General features: G+C 42.6%; 1 protein-coding gene across 7 annotated transcripts in view; it reads right to left on the minus strand.

Moving 5' to 3' along the window:
• Positions 1-213: 213 nt before the first annotated feature.
• PLEKHF2 (pleckstrin homology and FYVE domain containing 2) overlaps positions 214-23052 on the minus strand; it is a 50991-nt gene continuing 28152 nt past the window's right edge. For 4 of the 7 annotated variants that reach the window (XM_037892252.2, XM_043539329.1, XM_037892254.2 and 1 more), the window contains exon 2: positions 3163-6453. In XM_037892252.2, the coding sequence (XP_037748180.1) occupies positions 5690-6439 (750 nt within the window). In that variant the 5' untranslated portion in view covers positions 6440-6453 and the 3' untranslated portion in view covers positions 3163-5689. Of the gene's footprint in view, positions 1086-2657; positions 6454-7182; positions 7388-23052 lie in introns of those variants that run through there. The other 3 variants (XR_006288426.1, XR_006288427.1, XM_037892253.2) reach the window with 3 other exon arrangements.

Below are 23052 nucleotides of genomic sequence, written 5' to 3' on the forward strand. Positions count from 1 at the left end.
AAAACAGCATTTGACAGCACTACCTCTTCTGCTGGTGCTCAGTTCAATGACTATTTCATTCAAAGTTCAGACACCAATTGGAAGTTGAAAAGCAGGAAAGCTTTTTTTCTTCTTCCAATCTATGGATAAAACTAGGTGAGAAAGGATGAGATCTACTAGTTCTAAAATCTCGATGGCGGTTATGACCAGGATCAATTGAATTCACTAACTACTAGGGCTGTCGCGCGCTTAAAAAAAGTAATCGCGATTAATCGCACTGTTAAACAATAGAATACCATTTATTAAAATATTTGTGGATGTTTTCTACACTTTCAAAAATATTGATTTCAATTACAACATAGAATACAAAGTGTAGAGTGCTCACTTTATATTTTTGATTGCAAGTATTTGCACTGTAAAAAAAAATCGTATTTTTCAATTCACCTAATACAAGTACTGTAATGCAATCTCTTTATCATGAAAGTTGAACTTACAAATGTAGAATTATGTACAAAAAAACTGCATTCAAAAATAAAACAATGTAAAATTTTAGAGCCTGAAAGTCCACTCAGTTCTACTTCTTATTCAGCCAATCGCTAAGACAATTGCGGGAGATAATGCTGCCCACTTCTTGTTTACAGTATCACCTGAAAGTGGGAACAGGTGTTCGCATGGCACTGTTGTAGCTGGTGTTGCAAGATATTTACCTAACAAATGCACTAAAGATTCATATGTCCCTTCATGCTTCAACCACCATTCCAGTGGACATGTGTCCATGATGATGACGGGTTCTGCTCAATAACAATCCAAAGCAATGCAGACCAATGCATGTTCATTTTCATCATCTGGGTCAGATCCCACCAGCAGAAGGCTGATTTTCCTTTTTGGTGGTTCGGGTTCTGTAGTTTCCGCATCGGAGTGTTGCTCTTTTAAGACTTCTGAACGCATGCTCCACACCTCATCCCTCTCAGATTTTGGAAGGCACTTCAGATTCTTAAATCTTGGGTCAGTTAGAAATCTCACACTGGTACTTTCTTTACATTTTGTGAAATCTACAGTGAAAGTGTTCTTAAAATGAAGATGTGCTGGGTCATCATCCGAGATTGCTAGAACATGAAATATATGGCAGAATGTGGGTAAAACAGAGCAGGAGACATACAATTCTCTCCACCCCCCCATGGAGTTCAGTCACAAATTTAATTAACGTATTATTTTTTTTAAATGAGCATCATCAGCAAGGAAGCACGTCTTCTGGAATGGTGGCTGAAGCATGAAGGGACGTATAATTGTTTAGCATATCTGGCACGTAAATACCTTGCAATGGCAGCTACAAAAGTGCCATGCAAATGCCTGTTCTCACTTTCTGGTGAGATTGTAAATAAGAAGGCGGCAGCATTATCTCCCATAAATGTAAACAAACTTGTTTGTCTTAGCAATTGGCTGAACAAGAAGTAGGACTGCGTGGACTTGTAGGCTCTGAAGTTTTACACTGTTTTGTTTTTGAGTGCAGTTATGTAACAAAAAAAAAAAATCTACATTTGTAAGCTGCACTTTTATGACAAAGAGATTGCACTACAGTACTTGTATGAGGTGACCTGACAAATACTATTTCTTTTACCATTTTTACAGTGCAAATATTTGTAATAAAAAATAATATACACTTTGATTTCAATTACAACACAGAATACAATGTATATGAAAATGTAGAAAAACATCCAAAATATGTAATAAATTTAAATTGGTATTCTATTGTTTAACGGTGCAATTTAAACTGCGATTAATTTTTTTGAGTTTATCGTGAGTTAACTGCGATTAATTGCCACCCCTATTAACTACACATACAGTACTTCCTTAGTTTAATAAATCAGTTTTAAATGTAAAAATGTATTGATAAATTTTCTCTTCTATATCCAGCACTTAAGGTTTTTTTAAAATTAAAATGAGATTTTTGTGCATTTTAATTGAATCCATCCATAGCTTGACACAAATCATAAGTAAATATTAATCTAATTCTAGTAAATAAAAAACTGCATAGTTCACCATTTTCTAACAATATAAAAATTGAGAATCTGAGTAAATGTGTGTTAAACTATATAATTCCTTAAAAAAAGAAATATGTATAGATACAGTGTATCCTCCTGGTTAGCAAAAAAGCAACAAGTTTAGTATAAGTTTAACTATATTTAGTTGCAAATCAACATATTTTAATCATTAACAACTAACAAGAGTCAACCTTTCTTTAGGAAAATACCTGAAAAGTACAAATGCAAAACATGACTACAATCTATTTAAATCAAGGCTTCCTGATATAAATTATTAAAATTGATTTAAACCACTGATTTAAATCAGTGCACTCTGCTGTGTTCATTTCTTGCTTAGTCTTATTTTTAAATGTGAATCTAGTTAACTACATAAATCATTTATGAATCCACATTCTGCCTATTCTGATTTCTCTCAATTTTGATCCCCTGTATTACTTGCTCCCCACCAATTTATTAGATTTAGCCACTTCTGAAACTGAACCTACTTGCATTTAATTTACTTAAGACAGGAAAATAAAGTATGCTATTACCGTGGCCTGGTCTACACTACAAACTTAGGTCAATGAAAGCAACATTAAGTGGATCTAATAATGTACCTGTCTACACTACCGAGTCCCTTCCGCCGACCTAAGTTACCTGTAAAGTTGACTTCTGTACTGCACCTCTGCGAGAGGCGTAGTGCTTGATTGGACATCCACGGGTTAACCTGGGGATAGTGTAGACGCTATGTTGTGTAATTTGAATTAAGTGGCCTCCAGGAGGTGTCCCACAGTGCTCCGCTGTGACTGCTCTGGAGAGCACTTTCAACTCCACTGCACAGCAACCAGATACACAGGAAATACCCCCTCTCCTGTTAAAGCCCTGGGAACTTTTGAATTTTCATTTCTTGTCTGATCAGCGTAGAGAGCTCCACTACTCATGTTTACCATGCTACTGCTGTACCTTCCGTCACTCTTGAAGGCCTGTAGTTAAAGAAGAATTAACACATACAGGTTTGAAGCTACACCATATATTTGTAAGTAAAATAAGTAGATTTGACCGAAAACAAGATTACAAGTCACGTATTGAGCCCTTTGAATAATCTGAAAGTACAAGACAATTTACACCCGTTAAAAAAATTATTTGAAACACCACAATGGAATATGCATATTACCAAAACATTTTTATGTTCTCTAAGAGCTTTGACTGTATACATTAGTTTCAGATGAAACAATGATTTTTCCCCTTTAGATGTCAGTTTGGTTACAGCTTCAGGAATCAGTGCAGCATAGTACAAATTTTGTTAACAGGTAATGATGGATTCGGGTAGGTGCAAGAACATTCTGCAGAAATAACTTAGGAAGAAATGTAAATGTTTCCTCCCAGAAAAAAATAAAAGTGCTGAAGACATATGTGCAACTTACAAACATACTGGAAAGATATACAAAGGATGGAATTCTGAAACAAGACAAGTGAATATTAATCTTGTACCACAGCTTAAGAAAAGAAAACTAAATTATATTGTTAATCATTAGCACAGATATTTACACAAAGGCTATGAATTAGGTTTCTATAGAAAAACTAAGCTAATTAAATTTAGCCTCCATTTCTGAAACAGAAATATTATTGCATAAGCACAAAGGTAAGATTTGTTGCCTGAAAATACTCTCTCAGAACAGAACATTGTTCCTCAGTTCTGCAAGTCATTGTTTCCTATGACTCAAGGTATGAGTACACTGATTTATTTCAGCTATCCTTTTGAGCACACTCCCCCATTTATTGCTTATCAGGTAATATTAAAGAGTGCCCCTGTTCCGTAGAACCTAATTACAGAAAGTGTTTTCCCCCTTTCAATATTTATTTTAAAGCAGATCAAACTTTTTACTTCCATGCTTTTCAAAGAAAATAGCATCTTTGTTCAATTTAAAATTACAGCAATTCTTATGTTAATTGTACTCTTTAGCTAGTTAGATACTGAATTGAGAATTATTGCTTTACATTGTAATTTTGCTAAAAACAGAGTTACAATGTACAGATTGGGAGACTAGTGCAATATGCAGCATTGACTGTTTATTCAATAAATACTTTTAACCCAATTATTGCCAGCCAAGACAAACAGTGCAGAAATTGTCACTTAATAAACATCTATATATAAATTTAACAATCATGTTTCTTTTTATAAAATCAGTTGCTACTATATTCCCATACAATTATTTCAGAGGTTTTTTCACATAAAAATTGACTATTATAAAAATAAAGAAATGTCAACATGTTTAGGACTTTACAAATCTTCACAAAATTAACTTTTACATTTATATAGGAATATCATACTTCTGTAGAAAAGAACTTGATAAAAGTAAAGTGAACTCTGTTAGAGACATTTTCTGCACTGACCATTTCGTAACTTCGTTACAGTTTTCTTGGTCATGAGTGTGTGTATATATATACACACACATGTTTAAAAGGAAATAATCTGCATTCCACTTTTAACTTGAGGTCTGTTGTGTATAAAGAAGAGCCATTTTTCCAGATGTGTTCACAGATTGTTGGTCAGAAATTTTTCACACTAGCTTATTTAAAAATAAATTCCAATCTTTACCTAAAAATACCTCCCGCTAATGTGAAATAAACAAATTAGTGTCATATTGGGAAGCAATTCAGAACAATTTAATACATTTCAGGAACAAAATGTTACTTAAACCACCAGTCAAAATTTAACAATGCAATTGCCAATTACTATTTCTGATACCTATAAAATATAAAAATGTAAGAAATCTTAAAACTATTTTGAAGAGAAATGAGATTGTATATCCATGTGGAGAAGATCACACTAAATTTATCCACCAGAGATAATGACCCTGTAATTTGATGCATGCAAGTGAGCCTCTACAACTTCTGTGGAAGCCCACTCAAGTTTGTTGGAATTTGCATGTGTACCAGTGGACTGCCCTCACAGATTAGGTTACATGATTGGGGCCATAGTCACTCACTGCATTGGTATGAATACATTAATGCGCTTTCCAAAACCTTATTTTACCACAGCAATTATTTTCAATAGCACCATCAATTCTCAGATATCTGTGCCATGCAAATCCAGATAGTATGCAACAGGTTTGTTTCTTCCCGAAACAGCACAATCATTACAAGGCACTGCTGGTCATAAATAAATGCAAAACAATTTTTTCCCTAAATTAGTGACATTTGAAGTATGAATATATGTTACGAAATGTCAATTCAATTTATCATTACATAACATGGTTAGAAAAAGCTAATAATTTGATGGAATTAACCAAAATATATTTATCATAGTTTCATGCATGTTTATTATTTTCCCATATAAAAAAACAGAAATGATAAAGTATCACTATCAAACAATGTAGCATGGTTGTTAAATAACAAAGAAAGCTACGCTGAATTTTCCAATCTTCAACAACAAGTCTACTCTAGACATAACTCAAGTATAAAAAGTTGGAAAATTTTCTGATATATTTGCAACAGTCTATCCCTGCAGAAGAGTGAAAAGCCTATTGTCTAGAGCATTCATATTGAGGCACATTGTAGTTGAAGATACTCAGGCAAATTTTATGGCTACAATAGAATTTCAGAGGAGTCTGGCTACAGGTTTCCCCAAAAGCAGCTCTTTATGGTTCAAAACACCAATTACAACGCCTGAAAACAGTATTTGGTCCTTAGTCACTGCTATCATCATCATCGTCATCATCGGATACATCATTTAAAGGGAACTTAGGTGACTGGCTGTAAGAGTCTGATCTAGTGGGCTGACAAGTAGTCATCTCCCCAGCAGAAAGAAGATCATAACAGAAGTCACAAATCCGCACAGGCTTGGATGACTGACTGGGAAGAAGAAACCTCTTTTCAGAACAGGGTCCGCATACAACAAAGCCACATTTGCGACAGTGGTGACGACGATTGACAGGTGTAAATTTTGCTTTCTGACAACGCATACAAACAGTAGCCTCTGAGTCAGGTACCCAGACAGCTGCATGTTCATTACTGGGTGTCTTCCCACTTTTGGAAAGCAAATCAGAAACACATTTATTTATGTGGCTCATCCATTCAGACTTCTCTGTTGCAGTGGCAGCATAAACGGCAAAAGATTTTGTTGGTGTCTTGATAAGCCACCCATTCCGTAAGTCCCCCTCATCTTGGATGGAATCAATAGTGACATTTTCCAGTGGAATTATGTGCTGTTTATTGTATTTTTTCTTCTGGATAACAATGTTGCCATAGACAAGAATATCATTGAATAAGAAAAACTGTCTTGCTTTAGGTTTCTTCCTACACAGCTTTGTTAACACTCCTTCTCCAATCAGAACACGACCAGGAATGGTCAAAGGTTGACCAGCTGCTCCAAAACAGTTTTCCACTATACTTATTCGTCTAGTATTTGCTTCACTGTTCGCCAAGCGATCCACCATCTTTTACAGGTATCCTAAAACAAAAATTAATATTTTGTTAGAAGACAACTGATTCACAAAAGCATTCTATAGTCAAATAATTTAGTAAAACAAATTACTTGAAACAGCTAATAAGACTGATGGCTCTGGGCACTGCTAACTGATAGCACTTTTTTTATTCAAATCCTGCTCAGGTCAGTAACAATTAAAAGTTTCTATCAACGGATGACTTTTTAGCAGCCTATTTGAAAGAAAGTTGATCTGTCTAGTTCCCAATGGACAGGCGTCCATAACACAGAAACCACCACCATAAATGACACCAAAAGCAACCTTGTTGATAATATTAGGAAACAGGGTAGGTGACTGAATTACCCTCCTTATCCCTAGAGGTTGTCCCTTCTCCAGGTATGGATAAATGCCCATTGGTAGACCAGCATAGAAATACTTGCACAGCCACTCCTGAGCTGTACCTGTTCTCTAGACTATATTTCTGAATGTCTGTCACTATTCGCAAGCTCTAACATTCACAAGTTTGACACAACTGATGGTTTGTTTAGAAATTGAGTTAACACCAACAGGATCACCACAGGACACACTAGCATAAAAATTGTTAATACAGCTAGCCATTATCTTAATTCTTAAGTGTATCTAGTATTGTTATATGTATAGTATATAAGTGTATATAGTATCTTACACGTATATATAATATTGCTAAGTTGCACTGTACATACATTTCAGTCATGGGCTGAAAATTCTACACGTACCTACTCCTCACTGTGAAGTTTTTCTTGGCGAGGATAGGTTTCTAAACAATTATCAATTTCCACAGAATTGAAGTGCTCAAAAAAGTTTCTAGCCTTTATAGTTGCACAGATATAGTTGTTTTTCAAATATGAACAAAAACAAAACTGTTGCAATGGTGTTTTCATGCATCTGCAGATAGTTTTTCAGTGCTTCTGTTGTTCAGAGCTTTGCCAACAGGCAGAAAAAAGGAAGTGAAAGACTGATTAGTTTCACAGTTGCTATTCAAAACCTTAAAGTCCACAGTAAACTTTCAAGAATTATGTCTTTTTGCTGATGCTTGGGAGAGATCTGAACAAAAGCAAGTATTGGAGTTCTATACAGAGAAGACCTACCTCCTCAAAACAGGCGGAGAGTGAAGACCTGTTTTCCTCCCACCTTTCCTCACAACAAAGAGGCACTGAAGGGGGAGAAGAGAAAGGCCCTCTTCTCTTTCAGCTGCTAAAAGGTGGTTGGGTAAAAGTTTATGGACACCTACTAGCCAGAGATTAATATAAAAAAATGGAGCCCCACTTCCCTAAATTGGGCTCAAAGAGAGTATACCAGCAGAAGTCTTAGCTTCTGTGGGCTGGGCTTTTCACCAGAGTACTACCCCTGGTTCTCAAGGGCAGCAGGGTAACTGCTCTTATGGCATCTCTGGGCTAGTCGATACTAGAAGCGCTACAGCTTCTGGTGAGGATGTTCTCTGGCCACAGGAGAGAGCTCTTCTGTCAGCATAATAAACCCACCTCCCCGAGAGGCGGTAGCTATGTCAGCAGAAGCAGCTTTCCCACCGACATAGTGCTGTCCACACCAGCACTTAGGTTGATGTAACTTGTGTCGCTCAGGGGATGGCTTATTCACATCCCTGAGTGACGTAAGTTACACTGACTAACCTGCGGTGTAGACAACTCCTTAGTTCCTGGATAGTGGAACTACTACAATTCCACTGTATCTCACATTATTTTGAGCCCATAAATGCTTGAGACATTACAATGAAATATTTCAGTACTTGTTTAATTCTTCACTTTTTGTTTATTCAAGTTTACCCAACTAGGACAATTTATTCATATTCAAAGAATCCAAACATCCTGCCTGAATTACTGTGTGGCATGCACCTATACTCCACAAAGACAATTCTTGTTCAGTATTAAATTCCACCTACAGTTATTCATTTTAGCCACACCGCCCAGACATACGTGCCACTAGATGTCCTAAATCTAAGGAGTAAGTACACCTCTAACTATCACAAGAAGAATTAAAAATGTAAGTCGTGTTTCAAATGAAGTAATCAGCATTACAACTGTCAGCATGAATATCATTTACTTTCTGGAGAAGTAGTAGCAACAATAAGTAATAGGATTGTTTGCTGCCTGACACTACCTTGCTTGCTGCCTGACTATACCCTGCCTGACAGCTAGTATTGGGGAGGTGACGCAAATGAGGTTTGACAATAAGTCTGTTATGATTGTTAGCTGCTGTTTGAGGATCAAAATCACCAGTCCAGATTGTTGACTGTTGAAGAACAGGATAAATTTCTTGTTTGTGTAAGAGTTAGTTGTGTAACCACTCTTGCTTAATGGTATGCTTGTAATAAGCAGCCTTTTGTGAATGATTAGATGCCAAAGCTGAGGCATGTTCATTCCAGCAGCCATTTATAATTAAATTTACAAAGCAACAGAAGTTAGTCACAGATTTGGTCCAAAAGGTATCTACTGAGTTCACAGACAAACATTACTAAAAGCATACAGCCAATTGGGCACAAAATAAACTATGAAAATATATAGAACAAAACTTGATTCTTCTATACATTTCACAGTTTGTGCCCAGGTGGCTGCATGCTTTAACTAACCCACTGAAGAACACAGCATAGCTTTCCTGATCCAATCCAGAAAGAGTAAAGCAGACCTGTAAAAAGTACTTTGTTCAGCAAATTTTTGGGGTAAAAGTTCAGTAGGATAGCTTCAAGGTGAGTCGAAGAGAAAATTCTAACCAGGGTAATTAAAGATAAAAAACAATTTAAGATGTATGGGTTCCAGAACCTGGGTTCTAGCGACTCCACCTATAGCTTGTTATTAAACCACAAGTTACTGGGCTCAGTGCAGGAAGTTCTATGGCCTGTGTTATGCAGGGCAGCAGACTAGCTCTTGTGCTGCTTTGAGTTGGCATGTCCTGGTTTGTGGGAAGCAGCTTGCTTCTGATGAGCTGGCCCAAACAACTCTCTAACCTCTCTAAGTGGGAGGGTTCAAGAAAGCCTCCAAGCTCATTCCAACTCAAAATGGCACCAGGCCATGCCATAACAGATGCAAAACCTGCCGACATATCTCCACCGCTACAATGATCAACACCCCCACAAAAGACCTTGCAAGATCCATGGGTGCTACTTATGCCTATCACAACATGTGGTGAGCCTCATCCAGTGCACTAGAGGCCCCAGCAACAACTAAGTGGGTGAAACCAAACAATCACTACACTCTTGATTGAATTTTCATAGAAAAATGATAAAAGACAAACACCACATCACCTGTGGGTGAACACTTCACAAAGCGATCACTCTATAGCTGGCCTACAGTCCTCATCCTCAAAGAAAACCTGCACAACACTTTCAAAAGACAACCCTGGAAGCTTACATTCATACTCTGATAGACACTATCCACTAACTCCCTGTTTTTGTCCTGTGACTGGAGATGCGTTAACAAGAAGCTCTACCTTCAATGGTCTCTTACAATGTGAACAAACTACTTATGCTGAACAATCTTTTCCACCTTGCATTTTGCTGTGACATGCAGCCAATTTCTACAGGTTTTAAGAACTCATTCAAAACATTTCTAACCTCTACAGTCAAGAATTTTCCTAACATGAAGCAATGTAGGGGGTTTCTTCCTGAATCTACAGACAAACATCTTCAATGTCTCTGATACTGCTAAGAGCTTTCACAGGAAGAAGCAGACTGAAAACAAGACAGTGGTTTCTTGAAGCCTTCCAGAAGTGCCAAATACAACCTTTTGGGCTTGTCTATAGTTAAGAATTATATCATATTAAACCATGACCTTGAGCAATCTTGAGAATTAAAAACGTTGTGACAATTTAGCACTCAGTAATGTTAAACAGAACGACCCCCATTTTCACCAAATGCTAAGCAGTGTTTAAGTGTTGTGTCAATTTCTAAATGTTGTCCAGGTCATGCTCTAACCTGATGCAATTTCTCTGTAAATTTACAGGTGAAAGCCAACTTAACATAACCTGTTTATAATAGATATAAAAAAAGCGTCCACAAACAAAAGTCACTGGTTTAACTAAGGGCTTGTCTACACCGGCACGTTACAGTGCAGCAACTTTCTCACTCAGGAGTGTGAAAAAACACAGCCCTGAGCACTGCAAGTTTCAGCACTGTAACGTGCCAGTGTAGACAGTGCACCAGTGCTAGGAGCCACGCTCCCAGCGCTGGTAGCTACACCCCTCGTGGAGATGATTTTTTTAGAGCTCTCTCCCGGCGCTATGCCGCAACTACACAAGCCACACTAAAAGACATGCCCTAAGATGATTTAAGTTAAACCAGCGCAACTTCCAACTTCAGGGCATTGCTATACTTGCAGATGTAAAGCGCGTTGAGTTAAACCAGCCTTCGTAGAGTGCAGTAGGGAAAATGCTGCAATCTGTCCACACTGACAGCTACAAGCGCACTGGCATGGCCACATTAGCAGCTCTTGCAATGGCCACAGAGAGCAGTACATTGTGGTAATTATCCCAGCATGCAAGTGGCTGCAACACGCTTTTCAAATGGGGGTGGGGTGGAGTGGAGTGTGACAGGAAGTGTGTTGTGTGTATACGGGGGGGAAGAGAGAGTGGGTTTTTGGGGGGCTGATAGCATGTCAGCATGCTGTCTTGTAAGTTCAGACAGCTGCAGACCCCTCCCCAGCTCTCTCTCACACAGCATTCCACACTAATGGCTTGCTTTGTCTCGGAGCAGATAAGCACGATGGCTGTCAGAAACGGAACTTTCAAAGGGCATATCCGCATTCCTGCAGCGATTCCAAAACAATGACAACGGTGGCCACTTGACTTAAGGGGATGATGGGACGTTTCCGGAGAGTGATCAGAGCGAAGTAATGCACCCCATTCACACTGATGCCCGGGCGTTTCAGCGGAGGTGGAGTACCAGGAGCGCTCTAGCTGTGGAGTCAGAGCACTCTACCTGCCTTGCCAGTGTGGACGGGTAGTGAGCTAGGGCGCTTGGGGCTGCTTTAATGTGCTCTAACTCGCAAGTGTAGCCAAGCGCTTAGATAACACCAAAGACAGATAAAGAGTCCCCATAGTTAACACTCCACAAGTGACACAAAGGGAAACAAAACAACACTTACAAGCCTCCTGCAGAGAGGCAGAGTTCCCAGCGAGTACAGACCCTTCATATTCAGTTGCTATGCTTCCCTCCATGCAGCTTCTGGGGGTGGAGGTAGGGGGAGTGTTGGGGGCTGAAAGGAATGCACATGCTGCGTTCCAGCTATTCTCTTCACTACAGCTGGTTGCTAATTCTCAACTTCTCTTTAGCTCCCTCTCCTGGATTGTCCCAAATGGCTCTGTGGGGATGGGGAGCCATCCTGTGTTCCCACAAGACCTATCCTACCCTCCATGAAGCTCCCACAGTCCAGCAGGGAAGCAGGCATTCAAACAACCAGAGTTGTTCTCTCCTCTGCAATCGCACAGAAGGCCAATAGGGAGCTCAGAACACTCCCAGCTCATGCCAGGCAACATAACAAATGAAATTCAATGCAAAGTAATGTACATTGGAGGGAAAATTTTATCATCTTAGAGTATTATAAATTACTATGACCTCAGGAAAGGGACAGAGGCATCATAGTACCAAGCTCAATGAAGACCTCCGCTCAGTGTGCAACTGTAGTTAAAAAAATAAAAACATTAAGTTGCAAAAAGAATGGGATGGTGAATAATATGGAGAAGGCTTTTATATAAGTCAATGGTGTGGTCTCATCTGGAATCCTATGTGCAATACTGGTCACTCGATCTCAAAAAAGGATATTGCAGAACTACCAGGGGTTCAAAGAAGGTTTTACAAAAAACGATGGAGGGCAAGGAAAAAAAACGCAAGACCAAAAAGATTGGAATGTTACTTTGGAAGGGAGATGTAGATATGATAAAAGTATATAAAATAATGAATGGTATAAAGAGACAGTTCTCCCCATTTCAAACACAAAAATAAGGATATATAAATTAAATTAAAAGACTGGAAATTAAAAACCAATAAAAGGAAATACTTTTTCATACAATGTATAATAAATCTGTGGAATTCGCTGCCACAAGAAGTTGTTGAGGCCAAGAACTTTCAAGATTAAAAACGGACTGGATAATTTTATGGGTATCAAGAATATCCATAAAAGTCATAATCAAAGTGTTGCATAAGAGATATTAAACCTTATGCTTCAGGTCTTAAGCCAATATCCAACTATGAAAGAAGAGGATCAAACCTGATGTGGAGTACAGATTATCACATATCTACCTACTCTGGGGTTCTTACACCTTCCTCTTAAGCATTTGAAGTTGGCCACTACAGAAGACAAATGCTAGACTAGATGGACCTGGGCTCTGATCAAGGATGGAAAGTCCTATGTTCTTGGGGAAGTAGTGGAGACAGTTGGACATGGTACCACCAACTTCTCCCCATAGCAACAGGGATGATTAAAATACTTCAGTTTAAAATTTGCAGGACATATCCTTTCATAATCAAATAAATTTTATTAAGAGTCCCTGTGGTGGATCAAAATGTTGAACCTCAAGCAAGACAGGCGAGACAGCTGTTTAAATATCTTATGTATAAACTTGGTTTGTAATTCATTTCATGCTTCAACGCTTGGGACTTTCACGTTTAATTCAACTGATCTACATTTGCAACTTTAATTAAAGCTTTTCGCGGGAATTCAAACAAGAGGCTACGTATACCAAAACAAAAAGCAAGTTTGTCTGGAGGATCAGTTGACAAGTGATACTGAATGCACCATAATACATAAATCAAGATAAACAGGAGTACTAGTGTGTTAGCCATCACATTATATGAAAAATGGCTCAATCTCAATAGAATTAAAGGCAGAAGTTCTGTTGCTGTGAAAGTCAAGGAACATTCTGAATCTTGACATACTGTGTTTATCGTAGTCCAAACCAATTCTTATCTACAAGAGTACCCCGAGCCATCGCAGCATTTCACTGTATTCTTACCGTGGTGCAATAACGTTGCTCTTGAACAACATACTATAAATAATCCCTTCAACAGGGGAAAAAGGCGATGTATTTTAAATCTCTTTAGAAAATACTCTACGTCATTCAGACTTACAGATCTATTTTCATTTTACAAAATGACCAGCCACAAATTCTGCATAATTCAAACCTCCTCTCTTGCTCCTAACCCATATGGTAACAATTACTGAACACAGATGCCATCAACCCACATTTTGCTACGCAGCCATTCCTGAACACTCCTGTGAAACAAGTACTACATACTAGCACTAGCTGAATTCACTGTACATGATTACTCCTGGGGGAATTATGCGCTACTGCATATGCACAGAACTTATGTCCCTCACAGATTTCTTTGCTTCCACCCCCAAAAAAATGACTTTCTGATGAGGAAGCAAAGGGAAGCCACAAGAGCAATCATGCGACCCTCCTCAGCAGTATGTATCGGGTGCCCAGAGCAGCTGGCAGAGAGGTAAATCATTGTGGGGCAGGGGGCGGGACTAGGGAAGACCCAGCTGGTGGCTCCTACCCTCTGCTGGGCTCAGCTGCTAGTCCCAGCTGGGCTGAAGAGGATGGGACTTCCTCTTCCCCTACACATCATCTGGGGCTATGTAAGACCCACCTCCAGATTTCTCCCCCAGCAGTAGCAAGCTCTGCAAACCCCCGCCTCACCCCTGGTGCTTCCTGCACCCATCACTTCTCAGTTGCAAGGGGAGGGATCACTGTACAGGGAGCTGCTCCCCCATCTACCCAACCCCTGTGCATCCAGACCCCCTCCTACTCACACCCTCCTGCCGAGCCTCACGCCCCCACCCCTGCACCCTCCCTGATGAGTCCCACTCCGCCTGCACCTGGACCACCCCAACGAGCCACCCAAAGCCAGATCCCCAAACTACTGAGCCCTAACCACCTTCACCTGGACCCCCCTGCAGAGTCCCATTACTGCTGCACCCAAAACCCCCCAACAAGCCCCTGTGATTTCAGGTCCCCCACTGAGCCACCCACACCCAGACTGCCCCACACAGAACCCTCTCAACTCACACTAAGCCCGTCCACACTTGGATCCTGCCTTGCTGAGCCTGCCTGTCCACACCTGGTGCACCTGGCACAGAGGGGCAGGCCCCTAGGGTGTTTCTGGGGCAGGCCCAGTCCTTGTGCTATGTCATGATTGGGTGAAGCCTCACCGCTGAGTCCGTGTCCTGGGGAGGGGGGGAAGCTGCATAGTGATCTCCCACCTCTGTGCAGCCAGTGGCCTGTGCTCCCCAATGCCATGCTGGAGCCTCCACATTTATCTGACAAATAACATTTGCTGAATTTTGCAGAATGCTCTCAGTGGTAACATGATGAGACAATAACACTGATTTTACTTGATGCTCCTTGAGTGCATTAAGTCAATTACCTCCTCCCTACAGGCCTTTTTGAAGAATGTAAAATAGATAAATTATTAACAGAGTGCAAAAATACTTTATCAGATCTTCACACACACCTTTCAAGACCATTTCTAATTGAAGATTCTGAGCAAAGGCTTCATATTATTGAGGTTACTTGTATTATTATCATGACTTCTTTAAGTTAGTATCTTGCTTGTAATATGTAAATTTCATTACATTAAACACTACACAACAAGCTACACTTATGATTAAAGCAGTTCCCCCTCTTTACACACATTAGATTTCATACAGAAATTTGAGTTCAATAATAACTGAACTGCGAACCACTGCTGCTTTTGTGCCGCAAAATAGCTTTGATAGCTACTATATACTAGAACTTAGTATTTTCATTTCTCCATCTCAATGTCCCAAAAGGTTAAATCAGTCAATTAAACAGGCAACAAATATTGTCAATATAGTGCATGTTCATCCTTAAGTATACATTTAAACAAGAAATTGAAGTTTAATTCTGTCAAGCAAGAGTCAAACACAAATAGCAGAAAACTCAGGCTTGTCTCTCTATTGATCTATATAGCATCCTGCTGTTTAATGTCTGGTTTTAGCCTTAACTCTAATTTGCTGATAGTCACAATGGCCATTTCTACATTAGCATTTTCATAAAGCCTCCTACCACTGCATTACCATCTTTGCAGCTCTCTAGGAGCCATACTCAGGCTGTATCTACAATTAACAGTTGGGGGTGGTGGGAATGATAAAGAACAAGGATATTGTATCCTGACAATTGAAGTTGCACACAGCTCTGCACAGAGCATTTCTTTATCTTGGCCCCAATGTACTGGGAGTCATGAATGGAGTAACAAAAGGCAAAGAGATTTAATTTGAACTCTTTGGCAATCTTACTATATTGCCAATTCTCCAATTCCTCCTTACTTCCTGCGGTGGACAAGGAAAACTCTTCCTATTCTATTTCAGGGCCCTTCCACAAGCTATCCAGTGCTCTCCATTTATATCCCTGCTTTAATGAGCTCCTGGCCACCCCCAATTTTGGTTGCCTTAGCCCTGGTCTACACTACAAGTTTACGTCGAATTTAGCAGCATCAGATCGATTTAACCCTGCACCCGTCCACACGACGAAGCCATTTACTTCAACTTAAAGGGCTCTTAAAATCTATTTCTGTACTCCTCCCCCAATGAGGGGATTAGCACTGAAATCGACCTTGCCGGGTTGAATTTGGGGTAGTGTGGTTGCAATTCTACAGGATTGGCCTCCGGGAGCTATCCCAGAGTGCTCCATTGTGACCGCTCTGGACAGCGCTCTCAACTCAGATGCATTGGCCAGGTAGACAGGAAAAGGCCCGCGAACTTTTGAATCTCATTTCCTGTTTGGCCAGCGTGGCAAGCTGCAGGTGAGTGCAAATCTCATCAGCAGAGGTGACCATGATGGAGTCCCAGAATCGCAAAACAGCTCCAGCATGGACCGAACGGGAGGTACAGGATCTAATTGCTGTATGGGGAGACGAATCTGTGCTATCACAACTCTGTTCCAAAAGACGAAATGCCCAAACATTTGAAAAAAAACCTCCAAGGGCATGAAGGACAGAGGCTATAACAGGGACCTGCAGCAGTGCCACATGAAACGTAAGGAGCTCAGGCAAGCTGACCAAAAAACCAGAGAGGGAAACAGCCGCTCGGGGTCAGAACCCCAGACATGCCACTTCTATGATGAGCTGCATGTCATTCTAGGGGATGCAGCCACCACTACCCCCCACCCCCCTGTGCTTTGACTCCGTAAATGGATTATCACATAACAGGGATGCGCATTTTGGGGACGAGGAAGATGATCAGGAGGAGGTTGAAGATAGCACACAGCAAGCAAGTGGAGAAACCATTTTCCCCGAGAGCCAGTAACTGTTTCTCACCCTGGATCTGGAGCCAGTACCCCGCTAACCCACCCAAGGTGGGTTCCCGGACCCGCCAGGTGGAAAAGGGACCTCTGGTGAGTGTACCTTTGTAAATATAATACATGGTTTAAAAGCAAGAGTGTTTAATGATTAATTTGCGGCCAGTACAGCTACTGGAAAAGTCTGTTAACGTGTCTGGGGATGGAGCGGAAATCCTCCAAGACATCTCCATAAAGCTCTCCTGGATGTACTCCCAAAGCCTTTGCAAAAGGTTTCTGGGGAGGGCAGCCTTATTCCGTCCTCCGTGGTAGGACACTTTACCACACCAGGCCAGTATCACTTAGTCTCGCATCATTGCATAACAAAGCATGGCAGCGTATGGTCCCGGTGTTTGCTGGAATTCAAGCAACATCCGTTCTTTATCTCTCTGTGTTATCCTCAGGAGAGTGATATCATTCATGGTCACCTGGTTGAAATAGGGGAATTTTATTAAGGGGACATTCAGAGGTGGCCATTCCTGCTGGACTGTTTGCCTGTGGCTGAACAGAAATCTTCTCCGCTGTTAGCCACGCGGTGGGGGGAGGGGTGAAGCAATCACCCCAGAGAATTGGGGGGGGGGGGGCGGTTCGTTGGGTTTGTGCTGCACGTTAACTCGAAAACTGCAGCCCCTCCTTTTAAATTGCCAACCTATTTTAAATGGCCAACCCAACAGCTGTTTGGTATGGGAAATGAGGGTGCTGCTGTTTGAAACCACTCCCACACGTTATGAAGGTTAAAGAAGCCAAAAGACTGTGGCTTACCATGGCTGCCTGCAAGCCGAATTCTGTTGCCCACTGGCCCTGCATGTGTGATCTCTCACACCAAACTGACAGACCCTCAATATAAGAGGCAAAATGCGACCTTGTACCGAATGCACATGTGCTATGTAATGTTAACAGCAAGGTTCACCCTGAAAGACTCTACCCATTGTTCTCTAAAATGTGTCTTTTTAACAACTACTCTCCCTTTTTTTTTCCCTCCCACAGCTGCAAATGTTTCAACGCTCACACTATCATCTCCTTCCCAGAGGCTAGCGAAGATTAGAAGGCGGAAAAAAAAACACTCGCGATGAAATGTTCTCTGAGATCATGCAGTCCTTCCACACGGAAAGAGCCCAGCAGAATGCGTGGAGGCAGACAATGTTAGAGTCCAGGAAAGCACAATATGAACATGAAGACAGGTGGTGGGTTGAAGATAATAAGTGGCGCGTTGAAGATGATAGGTAGCGTCAGCTTGCTGACAGAAGGCAGGAGTCAATGCTGAGGCTGCTGGAGAATCAAACAGATACGCTCCAGCGTATGGCTGAGGTGCAGGAAAGGCAGCATGAGCATAGACCGCCGCTACAGCCCCTGTGTAACCGCTGTCCTCCCCAAATTCCATAGCCTCCTCACCCAGATGCCCAAGAACTCTGTGGGGGGGACTCCGGGCACCCAACCACTCCACCCCAGAGGACCGCCCAAGCAACAGAAAGCTGGCATTCAGTAAGTTTTAAAGTGCAGTGTGGCCTTGTCCTTCCATCCTCCCCCATCCCTCCTGGGCTACCTTGGCAGTTATCCCCCTATTTGTGTGATAAATTAATAAAGAATGCATGAATCTGAAGTAACAATGACTTTATTGCCTCTGCAAGCGGTGATCAAAGGGGGGGAGGGGAGGGTGGTTAGCTTACAGGGAAGTAGAGTGAACCAAGGGGCGGGGTTTTCATCAAGGAGAAACAAACAGAACTTTCACACCGTAGCCTGGCCAGTCATGAAACTGGTTTTCTAAGCTTCTCTGGTGCGCACCGCACCCTCCTGTGCTCTTCTAGCCACCCTGGTGTCTGGCTGAGCATAATCAGCGGCCAGGCGATTTGCCTCAACCTCCTATCCCGCCATAAATGTCTCCCCCTTACTCTCTCAGATATTGTGGAGCACACAGCAAGCAGTAATAACAGTGGGAATATTGGTTTCGCTGAGGTCTAAGCGAGTCAGTAAACTGCGCCAGCGTGCTTTTAAACCTCCAAATGCACATTCTACCACCATTCTGCACTTGCTCAGCCTGTAGTTGAACAGCTCCTGACTACTGTCCAGGCTGCCTGTGTACGGCTTCATGAGCCATGGCATTAAGGGGTAGGCTGGGTCCCCAAGGATAACTATAGGCATTTCAACATCCCCAATGGTTATTTTCTGGTCTGGGAAGAAAGTCCGTTGCTGCAGCTGTTGAAACAGACCAGAGTTCCTGAAGATGCGAGCGTCATGAACCTTTCCCGGCCATCCCACATTGATGTTGGTGAAACGTCCCTTGTGATCCACCAGTGCCTGCTGCACCATTGAAAAGTACCCCTTGCGGTTTATGTACCCGCTGCCTTGGTGCTCCTGTGCCAAGATAGGGATATGGGTTTGTCTATCGCCCCACCACAGTTAGGGAATCCCACTGCAGCAAAGCCATCCACTATGACCAGCACATTTCCCAGTGTCACTATCCTTGATAGCAGGAGCTCAGCGATTGCGTTGGCTACTTGGATCACAGCAGCCCCCACAGTAGAGTTGCCCACTCCAAATTGATTTCCGACTGACCGGTAGCTGTCTGGCATTGCACGTTTTTAGAGGGCTATCGCCACTCACTTGTGAACTGTGAGGGCTGCTCTCATCTTGGTAATCCGGCACTTCAGGGCAGGAGAAAGCAAGTCATGAAGTTCCATGAAAGTGCCCTTACGCATGCAAAAGTTTCACAGCCATTGGGAATTGTCCCAGACCTGCAACACTGTGCGATCCCACCAGTCTGTGCTTGTTTCCCAGGCCCAGAACTGGCATTCCACAGCATGAACCTGCCCCATTACCACCATGATGTCCACACTGCCGGGGCCCGTACTTTGAGAGAAGTCTGTGTCCTTGTCCTCATTACTCTCCTCACCGCACTGCCGTTGCCTACTTGCCTGCTTTTGCAGGTTCTGGTTCTGCATATACTGCTGGATAATGCATGTGGTGTTTAGAATGGTCATAACTGCCACGGTGATCTGAGTGGGCTCCATGCTTGCCGTGGTATGGTGTCTGCAGGAGAGCAGAGTGGCAGCGGAAGTGGCGGGTGGATGATGATGCTGACAGCAATATGGCGCCCGCACGGAAAAAGGCACGAAACAATTGTCGGACGTTGCTTTCATGGAGGGAGGGGGGAGCAAGGGGTGCTCGCCAGCAGACAATATAGTACAACTGCTAGCTGTCATTGTCCCCTGGGTGCTTGCCGTGCTGCTAGCTGGGAGAGCAGCCTGAGGCAGAATGGCCCCCTCAAGGATTGAACTCACAACCCTGGGTTTAGCAGGCCAATGCTCAAACCAATTCCAGGCAGGACTGAATCTCCATTAGACAAAATGTAAAGAAGAGAATGACCTGAGTCACTCCCATTTATGTCCAGGCGCCCCGACCAACCTCACCGAGATCTGCCAGGGCACCCATGACTGCCCAGGCGCCCCGACCGACCTCACCGAGGCCAGCCAAGAGCACCCAGGAGACGACGAGGGTAGCTACCAGTCGTAATGCACCATCTGCTGCCACAAGGCAATGAGTTGCTGCTGTGTAGCAATGCAGTCCTGCGTCTGCCAGCACCCAGGAGACGTATGGTGACGGTAAGCTCAGCGGGGGCTCCATGCTTGCCATGATATGGCGTCTGCACGGGTAACCCAGGAAAAAAGGTGTGAAACGATTGTCTGCTGTTGCTTTCACGGGGGGGGGGGGGGGGGGGGGGGGGGACCTGACAACATGTACCCAGAACCACCCGCAACAATGTTTTTTGCCCCATCAGGCATTGGGATCTCAACCCAGAATTCCAATGGAAAGCGGAGACTGCGGGAACTGTGGGATAGCTACCCACAGTGCAACACTCCGGAAGTCGACGCTAGCCTTGGTACTGTGGATGCACTTCACCAACTTAATGGTCTTAAGTGGGGACACACGATCGACTGTATAAAACCGATTTCTAAAAAATCGAGTTCTGTAAATTCGAGCCGATTTCATAGTGTAGACATAGCCTCAGTGTACAAGTTAACTGCAATGAAAACACATTATCAGGACTCAAATTAACTCCTCTTAGTTCGCCTAGCTCAAGCAAGGATGGCCACACTGCAACACACTCCAGCTACACATAGCGGTGTTAGCAGTGGACAAGTTTTGCTAACTTGAGCTGTAGTCTAAACCCTCTGGGAGTCAGCCAACTTGAGTTAAGAGCACCATCATACTCACATTAAGGGTTTGTATGCGAGGATGTGACTCAAGTTAACTTTGCAGTGAAAACTAGCACTCAATTTGGAGATCAATGCTGTTTATATTATACTTCTAATTTCCCTTCCCACTAACCGCTCTTCCAAAAAACCTACACCACAGTAAAAAGGCATTTCTCAAAAAGGCCAACAAAACTAACATGCAGTTGGCAGACCAAGCCATTTTGGAGATATGAGCCCTAAACCCACAGACATTCTAAACAACAGAGTGAAATATCGTCCCCCCCTGAATTCAGGTTTCACCATTGACTTCAGCAGGGCCAGGATTTCAGCCAACAACTAAGTTCTGATTTTTTACCAGCTTCCCAGAAATGTTATGACCTGTGATGAGCTATGGTACACAAAGTTTTTTTTTTGGGGGGGGCCCTGAAAAACCATAGAGAAGGATGAAAGTTAGCTTCACAAGGTAAGCCTGATGAGGCTACTGCTGCACATCTTCCTGAATAAGAAACCGAAGAGAGGAGATTACTTTTATCCTACTGGGAGGAAAACCTGAAGTTGCCACCTCGTGACTTATTTCCAATCACCCCCCAAAAATCCTGCAACATGGTGACCCTCCTCTAAGTAAGGAGGACTCAACATGTCTCCTGAAGCACATTAACACTGTCGTACATATGCCAAAAATTTGGTCTCTTGAACTTTTAGGAGCCTAGAAAACTTGGGACCCAAACAACCTTACTGTTTAGGCACCATATAAGTAATACTTTGATCCCCATGTATTTCTTCTTATAACTGGGTTCACAAAAGAATAAAAATAGGTTCATGGAAGATAAGTCCCAGAATGGCTATTAGCCAAGATGCTCAGGGACGCTACCCCATGCTCTGAGGAGCCCTAGCCTCTGACTGCCAGAAGCTGGAAGTGGATGACAGGGGATGGATAACTCGATAATTGCCCTGTTCTTTTATTTTCCTCCAAAGCACCTGGCATTGGCCATTGTCAGAACACAGGACGCTGGGATAGATGCTGTGTTCCCTCTAAGCTGCACAGTCAGGCAGCCGCCCAGGAGTGATTCAAGGGCCGCGCACTTCATTAGCAGAGCTGCGAACATCTGGCAGCACGTGTTCATGTGCCCTTCCCCCACCGCTTTGCAGCCATATTTCTCCTGCCCTCTCCCTTGGAGCCCCTGGCCAGCTGTTCCTGGGACCCTCCAGCTGGCTGTGCAGAGCAGGGCAGAGAGAAGAGGGTGCTGATGTCAGGGTGTCCCCCTCCATATCCCATCTCTGCAGAGCAGGGAAGGGGAACAGGGCTTAGGAGCAGGAGAGCTGCTGTGGTCTGAACGAGCCTTCTGAGCCCTCCCGCAGTGAGTGCCTTAGAGAGACAGGACACAGCATCTCAGAGACTTCCCCAGCAGCCAGCACACAATCTCTGTTTCTCTCTCTGTCTCACTCACTCACTCCCCCTCCCCGCCATGTACCCGGTCTCCACAGAGTAGGGGCAGGAGGGGAGACAGGGCTCAGGAGCAGGACAGCTGCTGTGGTCTGAAGTCCCAATGAGCCTTCTAAGCCCTCCTGAAGTGAGTGACAGTGCCTTAAAGAGACAGCGCACAGCATCCCCCAGAGACTTCCCCAGCAACCATCACACACACAGTCTCTGTCTCACACACACACAGCGTCCCAACACATACTTGTATTATTTTTGTTGTTGTTACTTCTTGGTACTTCCTGCAATGCACATATATTCTCCATAATTTTATTCTTTCACAGTGTGTTATTTTAGTTTTTTGACTGGTCTATGCATTTTATCATTTTTATTTCTCTCTTATGCTTAAATTTAATTCTTTGAGTACCGAGTTCTAAAATGCCTAACCTGTCCTGGCTGGAGTAATTATCCCTGTGGTAACTTTTAAAAAATATTACGTCTAGGTTTTTTGTTTCTATTGGTGGTGGACATGCGCACATTACTTTGGTGCACACAACAAAATTTATTCCTTATATGGATAGAAAAAATTAGATGGAACGTTGGCTAGATGAACCATTGATCTGACCCAGTGTTCTACCACTAACTCAGACTGGGGAGGGCAGAAAAGG

This window comes from Chelonia mydas, chromosome 2 (assembly GCF_015237465.2).
Source record: "Chelonia mydas isolate rCheMyd1 chromosome 2, rCheMyd1.pri.v2, whole genome shotgun sequence".
In the NCBI taxonomy this organism is placed as follows: domain Eukaryota; kingdom Metazoa; phylum Chordata; order Testudines; family Cheloniidae; genus Chelonia; species Chelonia mydas.